This window comes from Sinocyclocheilus grahami, unplaced genomic scaffold (assembly GCF_001515645.1).
Source record: "Sinocyclocheilus grahami isolate Dianchi unplaced genomic scaffold, SAMN03320097.WGS_v1.1 scaffold60.1, whole genome shotgun sequence".
Lineage (NCBI taxonomy): Eukaryota > Metazoa > Chordata > Actinopteri > Cypriniformes > Cyprinidae > Sinocyclocheilus > Sinocyclocheilus grahami.
The window spans coordinates 45,409-53,977 of record NW_015505239.1 but is presented as its reverse complement, the minus strand read 5'-3'; the positions used below and the strand labels follow the sequence as shown (position 1 = coordinate 53,977).

Here is an 8,569-nt window from a genome sequence, read left to right as displayed (position 1 = left end):
TCCGGTTGTATTGTAAACAACTGCATCGTTAATATCGCTTATCAGTTTGAGCCCAATTGAGAAGCAGAGGATATTATTGAAGAGGATTGTGCAGAACCTGTGCAAGCACGGCTTTTAATGGTAGGCCTGTGTTTTTTGTTTGTTGTTGTCTCATACTTTTAGATATGCTGTTATTTGTAAATACTACTGCTTATGTTAGCGTTTAATATACAGTTTTATCCTGATTAAAGCTTTAATACAGTTTTACGCTTCTCATAACTATGTGACAATAAGTGTATAATTGTAACAGTTCATTGTTGGAGTTGAGCTGAATGAGAGAGAGAGAGAGAGAGAGAGCGTGTGCAGAGCAGGGGGACGCGAGGAACAGTATTAAGAACCACTGCTTTAGAACATTGATTTTGAAACTTGTGAATCCATTAGAATCGTTAGAAGACAGAATCGCGATTCATATATGAATAGATTTTTACGTGCACCTCTAGTTTTCTCTTCCTCTTCTCTAAAGCGGCACAGCATGGCCTCGCCCCCTTTGCTGCCTTTTCCCGAGGGTGGGGTTTATCTGGGTTTGTGATGTCACGAACCCAGGAAGTAACTTGTTGTAGTCCCTACCAGCCGTTTTTGTAGGCATTAAACTGCCAGAATTGTAAAAGACGATATCTCCGTTTGCATTGAACTTTCAGATTTGTAATTTTGCAGATATTGTTTATGCTCAAACAGCAACATTAGACACTAACGTTAAAAAAGTGAAATCGCCATCAACCACCCCTTTAAGAGGTAAACCAGGAACCAGTTTCTCTGCATATGGTCGTGAGATAGTGTCAGAGATTTTTGTGAAAACTCATTTACTCACCCTAATGTTATTCCAAACCTGTATGCATTTATTTCTTCTGATGAACACACAAAGATATTTTGATGAATGTTACCAAAGAATTTCGTTTCCCATTGACTTCCACTGTATTGTTTTTTGTCCCTACATTGATAGTCAACGTTTATATAACATCTTATATGGTTAAATATAGTGGTGTTCTGTTCCTTTCATATCCAGGCAATGATAGAGATAGTGATGCTGACTGGCACAGTGGCAGCCACAATGGTGTCTTGGTATCCCATCAGCCGCACTGCAACACTTCTCATGGTACCATACTTGGCCTGGCTCTGCCTAGCTACCAGCCTCAACTACTGCATTTGGAGAGACAATCCAGATCCCAAAAAAGATGACTAAGAGTCCAATAAAACAAACACTATTCTATTTAACACTGACTAGAACAAAAAAGCAACCGTGTTTTTTTTTTTTTTGCTTGTTGGCCATTTTGAAGTATAATAATGAAGAATTTAGTTTATTTTTTATCTTCTCTTTAAATTTTGTAATATCAGAAAAATTCACATTGTGTCTTAATTATAAAAGAAGGAAAGGCAATAAAATGAGAATGTTCTAATGCTTCCATTATATATTCTCAGTCCATCAGATCACTTAAGTTCAGCATTTTACACAGATCACTTTTGATCTTGTTCACTTGCTTCCTTGCCTATTTTTTACTAATAAAAATGTTTTCATGACTTGAGGTTTCTTGGAAGGAAATTAGTTAAAACATTGTACATGGATTGTTTTTCAAACACCAAGCTCTGGCCTTAAATCTGTGTGGCTTTGCAAGGGTGGTGGTTTGGCAAAGTTTTTATCATCTAGCTATCTTTTGTGAACATATTGTATGTCATGGCACAGACCATATTATCAATATCTGCCAGGAAATTCCCCAGTGTGCATTAGCTTTATGTTATATCACTTTTCTGTGCAACTTTATATTACTCAACTGCACTTCAGCAGTTTATTCCATCATAACCCTAAATTAGTTTTTTAAATAACAAACATTATAATTATTATAAAAAAATCTTATTTATGTTATACTTTAATCACCACACTAACTTTAAAATGGTGCACGCAATCAGCCAATAAAATGTTCTACAAAAAATGTAAAAATGTAGAAATACGTTGATGGTTGTATTTTTTTGTATTTGATCTCAGTATTCCTATCAATGTTGTATAAGGGTTTTTTTATGCATAATAGTAACCCTAGAATGTGATCAACAGTTTAAAATAGCTGGGCTAAGAAATATAACAATTTTTAAGACTGCAGAAATATGTTAATACAGTATACACATTATCCCTCCGGTAACAATTGGGACTGACCATAAAATAAAAATGCTCACACACTTTTCCAAAAAAAAAAAAAAAAATTGATTATTTCAAAGGGTTACTAATGACGCATCATTTGGATATTTTCATGTCTGGGAAAAATTTGGGATTAAATGGGTTAAAATGTGTTTTAAACAAAGTTAAGTGGTTTTCATTACCCATTTTACTCTTAGTAATTTAATAATTTAAAAGTTTAGTGCAGAAGTATCGAATCGGTATCGACGATACTGCCTTGAAAAATATCGGTATCGTATCGAAAACAAAATAAGGGGTAGCGCCCATCCCTAAGTCTAAGCAATTGGATGATCACAACTGTAAATTTCTTCTGTACATTCATTGTGTTTTGTTGAAATAAATCTCACGCTGAATCAGTTGCTTAGTCTTTTATTTAAGAATATACATATTTAAACTATATTCAAAAAATTAAAAATGTCCATTACAGTTAGTATTTCAGAACACTTCATGGTGCCCATTTCTTTAAGAGCATCCTCCTTTGTTGCATTTCCACACTTGTAGTTCCCTATTTTGAAGAGAAAACTTTCATCCAGGTCTCTTTTTCTAATCTGAGAACACACAATTATCGTTTTAGAGTTAGGTTTCATAGGAATTTAAAATTCGCAATCAAAATCTTCACTCAAGATGAATACTTGCATTACACAATATATTGTATTGCCAAGACAAGCAAGTCACCTCGTGTGTGCAGCCAGTATCAGGGCAGTGGGAGATCTACTGTGGTTCTTAGTCAGACGGAGCAGGAAGGATTCAGGAGCTAATCCCAAAATCGTTGTTTTGATTTCCTCCACACGCACATTATCAGGAAATAGTGCATGGTCCTGCACAACAAACCTGTGTCCACTGAGTGGAGTATGAAAAACAATATAATACACCAAAAATAGGTAATTGTAAGTTCTGCAAACTAGACGCTCAGTAAAATAAGATCTTCTAACAGACCATACCTTTTCACAGAGAGGAGCAGAAGATCATTGAAAAGGTGTATGTACATATCTTTGCGAGAGACTATAGAGACTTTGTGACTGCCACCAACAATTAGATGCTTCAAAGTTCCTTCTTGAATCAAATGTCGCCCTCTGGTGATTAATGGAATGGACTGATTGGGAACAGAAAGAAATTAAAAATTAGAAAGAAATCAGAAAGATTAAAAATGGCAGAAAAATAGGAATTACATTAAGATCATTTATTATACCTTAACGTTTCCAAAGTCCACTAACTTGTCCAAACAAACAAGCAGCTCTGTCCTCTTCATTTGTTGGACACTCCTGTCACACTCTTCCACGATCTATACATTTAGATGCATTCATTTGTAAGGTAACATGATTTACATGTAATACGGATCAGCATGCAATAAATTAGTATACAATTCTGATCATTTTTTATTCAATTATTATATGGGGGGCATTTACTATTTTGAAAGCAAAAGCATGATAAAGCCTACCTTACGTACAACTTCAATGGCTTCCGTCAGATTATGGACATTAGAACAAACACCTTTAGATCGCTTGAGGATGTTCTAAATCAAATAGCATAAAATGTTCACTAAACAATGATAACAGGAAGTTCTCTGAGGAGTCTGCACATCTCTCTGGCCTGTATAAAGGAAAGCCAACCTCAAGTAAGAGTGTCATTCTTGTGATCCTCTGGAAGGGAAGAATCAGGAAAGACTTGAGCGTTTGTCTCTGGCATTGTGGATCTTTCTCTAGTTTCTTCAGGATCGGTGCAAATTTCTTATTTCCCTGCCTGGTGTAAAATGGTAATTAGAACGCAAACATGCCATAAAATTAAATTGATATGCTCAATATGGAAGATACATGAAAGCAGGACAAACAGCAGCTGAGTGACGAGAGCCTCCTGGTACATCATGTTGGTGATATATGGCACATAGACTTTTTGGAAGCCTTGCTGGTGATTCAAAACAATATCACCAACCTGTGACATCACCACATGCTGCCCAAGATGGGACTCCATGTCCTGCAGAAACCTAAATTAACCAAAATAAAGTAATTAGTTATTATATATAGCCATGAAGACTGCATTATTAAAAACAGTAACAGTATTGTTTCATATTATTAAATTTATAAATACCATTCCTGCTTAAATGTTTTTAATGCGTTTTAAATGTAATTTATTCTAGTAATGGCAAAGCTAAATGTTGAGCAGCCATTATTCCAGTCTTCTGTGTCACGTTCTAATATGCTGATTTCGTGCTCGAGAAACATTTATCATCAATGTTAATAGTTTTGTGAAAACCATGATACAATTTTTTTAATATATATATATTTTTTTGATGAATAAAGAGTTTACAAATGTAGCATTTATTTGAAATCGAAATCTTTTGTAACATTATAAAATGTCTTTACTGTAAATTCATCAATTTAATACATCCTTGCTGAATAAAAGTACTAATTTTAAATAAATTAACTACTGACTCCAAACCTTTGAATGGTAATGCATTTATATAATTATAGAAATTCATATATTTGAAATAAATACTGTTCATATAAATTTTAACAATAATTCCTAAACTTATATTAAGTGAAGGCAGCCCAATACATCTTTCACATTCAAAATTCTATTGTATAGTATTGTATATTCAAGTATTTTATCCATACCGTTCACTGATTCTGCAGACATCCTTTAGGTTGGAGAACAGAACATGATGCTGCACACGGGACAGGATCTGTTTGAGTTCTGCTGAGCACTGAAACACATTCAGTGCTACTATCAGACTCTTCTGATAAGAGGCCTCTGACACAATCAGCTCAAAGATGGCCTAGAGCACAAAAACAGAGGGATAAGTATTGTGGAATAACAGTAGACATCAGACCAAGGTCATGTTTTGCAAGCATGCACAGCAGACTTGTTAGTCTCCTGCAAGACACACCTCCTGAAGCTGGATCTCATGTGCACTGAGGGAGTTCAGCAGACTCTTTACTTGCGGTAGCTCCTGCCACAGAGCATATGGCTTAGTCTGTAGTCCTGGTGGGCTCAACACAGCGGTCGGGCTTAAAGCAGGGGGAGTTTTCAGACCAGGAAGACGCATAGATGTCACCAATTCTGAAAGTCCGTTGTGCTGTGCTCTGTGTAAATCCTTCTTCAGAGAGTTCATCCAATACTCCTGATACAAAGGGACCGCTAGGAAAACAATTTGAGTAGATAAAAGAAATAGGAAATATATAAGCAAAATATGCATGTGCTTTTTGTTGAGCATCATATGAGATACATCAGGCTTTTTTGGCTAATGGCAGATGAAATTTTGATAGTAATGCAAATCAATGAGATCTTTATAACAGTATAGCAGACTGCTTTCATTTATCTACTAATCATGTCTTAGTAAGATGATATTTTAATGCTTTTATGATCAAAGCACTGTAGTTTTAATTGTGGGGGGCAAAACAATCCAACGGAACACAATGATTTAGAGATAAATAAATGTTTCGTAAATGCCTGATGTATCATGTGATACATTTTAACATGATTTTTCTATAAAAAGTATTATGGATAATCAAGTATACATAAATTGCTTCAGTCCAGTAAGTCTTCATCTCGAAATATTACTAACAACATAAAAGTTACTCTTGTTTACTTTATCATTTTTTTTGTAGATTACACAGCAAAGGAAAAAAAAAAAAAAAGCATAAACTATCAATCAGACAACACAAGGCATGTAGTGAACTGTGTTCATCAGTTTTAGCAAAGTTTCAATCATGATAATTTAAAAGTCTAATTTAAAATTTGCGTATCAAATATTACACAGTGGCCTTAAGGTTAAGCAACTTATTTTTTTTCTGTCTTTCGATGGATAAAATGTGACCCGTGAGATACAGAATCTGGTCGACCGTTTTGGTGAAATTCTTCTGAAAATTTACAACTAGGGCTGTTCGATTCTGACATTTTTGGAATAGAGTCCAATTCCTGGTTCTGGAATCGATTCCTCACTGTTGTTTTCGATTCTTGTTTTTTTAGATTGAAGGAACCTATAATCTTACCATGACTGCAGGATAAAGGTCGTAGAAAGTATCCTTCTCATAATATGAAGCTTTATTTGTAAAAATAAAAAAATAGATACATAAATTGTAATTGTCTGCTTTGCCCGTGAAATTAGTCATAGCCCACAGCTCAACAGGTACATGCATGAATTGAACAAGACATGAAGTGTCTAATAAATGTGCACAGTTCAGCTGAATGATGAAGTTGACTTTGACTGTAGGCCTATACTTTGCACAAAATTAACAAGCTGTACACTGAAACAAAATAACCAGAACATTAACTGATAGAGCTCGTGGTATACATCTATCAATCACATGCGCTCTCGGCCACTGATCTATGCTCATGACGTTTTCTTTTATAATTATCATTGGCTGATAGAAATGTTCAAAAGAAAAAAAAAAGAAAAAAAGTATTTTAGATGGTAATAAGATCAAGACCCTCGATGGCCAGGCAAAGTTGTGGTTGTGACATAAATATATATTTGTGAATATGTTTTTTATTTGCAAATCTCATTTTATTTATTTGCGAATTTAATTCATGTTTGTGAAACTTTAAGATTTATTTGTGGATCTCATTCTATTTATTTGTGGATCATAATCTATTTATTTGGAATTAAGCAACAATTCTACCCCCATAATTAAAACTATCTATCCGATTCAGGAAACTAATCAGAATTCTAATCACTTTTAGCGAGCATGAATGGTAATAAAAATATTAAAATAATATTTTCTCTCACAACTCTCGTAATTACGGCTTTTAGCGAGCATGAGGGAGGTGAAGGGTGCTTCTCAAACGGAAGGCTGCATCCTAAAATTCAGATGATCTCAGTACGGATTCGTTTTCTTTCGGTTTATTGTCGTGAATTTAAATGTGTGCAGCCTTCCGTTTGAGAGACACCCATAGATAAGCTTTGTTGAACTGAAAAAGGCTCTGAATGAGGAGTCGATTCCTCTTGATGGAATCGATTCCAACCTTTGGAATCGACTCTAGATTCCCAGCGCCTCGGAATCGATTATTTTTGGAATTGATTCCCAGCCATACTTACAACTGCTGATGTACTCGGATTCGAACTGGGCAACATATGTTTCCTCTGGCTGAGGACTGACTTCTGTAGCATCTGCCCTGAAAATACATTTTTGGGCAATGCTGATGTACAGACAGAAATTAATAGTTATTTAACACTGGATGCCCGAATTGTGATTCATAAACGTTACCTTTCCACACAGTGCATGTCAGATGATTTCAGACTGGAGCTCTCCAGAGAGAAGAGGGATGAAATAGGCAGAGAAAACCCTATAAAGTTCCATAACTGTGAGCTTGCAACAGATCTAAGAGCTTCAGAAAACCCTTCAGATGTGCTAAGAAAAAGAGAGATCAAAATTAATTCAACACAACGTCTGAAACGTTTTTAAAAACATGCATTACAAGCCTTGAACCTTATTGTGAGGTAGGTAGGCGGTTAGGAAATAAAACAACAGGGTTAGGAATAGTTATGGTCAGGCCACTTTTAGAACATAGGAATACAAACAAATGTCATGTTTCATTTCTTTTGATTACATACCAGTAAAGACCTTCAAACTCTTCACGGTCCTCCACATTAGTTTCAGGGCTGTTTTCATCCAGCCCGGGACGATCAGCGTCTCTATCGTCCCAGATTCTCTCATCCTCCATGACATGAGCCATAAGAATACGGAAAACTTTCTTGTGGCTTTTTAACTTTTAAGAGTTTTAAACGTGATATTGAATTTGAATTAAAAGTTCGAATCGTCGCAGTAAATATACCTTTTTTTACACACAAAGTCACCGGAGTCGGAGTCTAGTTGATTACTGCGGTCAAGCCAGCCGCGCTTTCTTTGGCTTGCGCGTGTAATCGTGCACTTACGGTACGGGTACTGAGAGCAGTCAAAATGCATGTAAATAAGCTGTCATACCGACGTTTCCTTTATAGCAGGGCTGTCCAAACTCGGTCCTGGAGGGCCGGTGTCCTGCAGAGTTTAGCTCCAACTTGCCTCAACACACCTGACTGGAAGTTTCTATGCCTAGTAAGAGCTTGATTAGCTGGTTCAGGTGTGTTTAATTAGGGTTGGAGCTAAACTCTGCAGGACACCGGCCCTCCAGGACAGAGTTTGGACAGCCCTGCTTTATACTTTTGCTTATTTTAACATTCATTTTTTATTTTTAGTTTGTAAATACATTATTTTTGTACATAAACGTTTGTATTGTACATTCATTATTATAAATAATTGATTAATGTTTATAAATGTTAATATGAATGTTTTTATTCATTGATTTTTAAATTTAATGTTGTGTGTGTGTGTGTATGTATGTATATGCGTCTTAGCACTTCCACTGTGTCCCATATTCCAACACTCATAA

General features: G+C 35.5%; 2 protein-coding genes across 2 annotated transcripts in view; one reads left to right on the top strand and one right to left on the bottom strand.

Moving 5' to 3' along the window:
- LOC107584504 (translocator protein-like) overlaps window positions 1-1,829 on the top strand; it is a 5,318-nt gene extending 3,489 nt beyond the window's left edge. Inside the window, exon 4 of the mRNA XM_016271137.1 lies at window positions 1,043-1,829. Coding sequence (XP_016126623.1) covers window positions 1,043-1,219 — 177 coding nt within the window. The 3' untranslated portion in view covers window positions 1,220-1,829. The remainder of the gene's footprint in view (window positions 1-1,042) is intronic.
- A 751-nt stretch (window positions 1,830-2,580) lies between these two features.
- LOC107584503 (rho guanine nucleotide exchange factor 19) lies at window positions 2,581-8,202 on the bottom strand. Its single transcript, XM_016271136.1, has 12 exons — window positions 7,755-8,202; window positions 7,408-7,551; window positions 7,239-7,315; window positions 5,088-5,338; window positions 4,816-4,976; window positions 4,032-4,184; window positions 3,814-3,943; window positions 3,642-3,716; window positions 3,393-3,485; window positions 3,145-3,296; window positions 2,879-3,043; window positions 2,581-2,751 (listed from the first exon to the last, which is right to left on the bottom strand). The coding sequence occupies exons 1-12, from the start codon at window positions 7,874-7,876 to the stop codon at window positions 2,709-2,711; spliced, it is 1,566 nt and encodes a 521-aa protein (XP_016126622.1). The 5' UTR covers window positions 7,877-8,202; the 3' UTR covers window positions 2,581-2,708.
- Window positions 8,203-8,569: the final 367 nt, after the last annotated feature.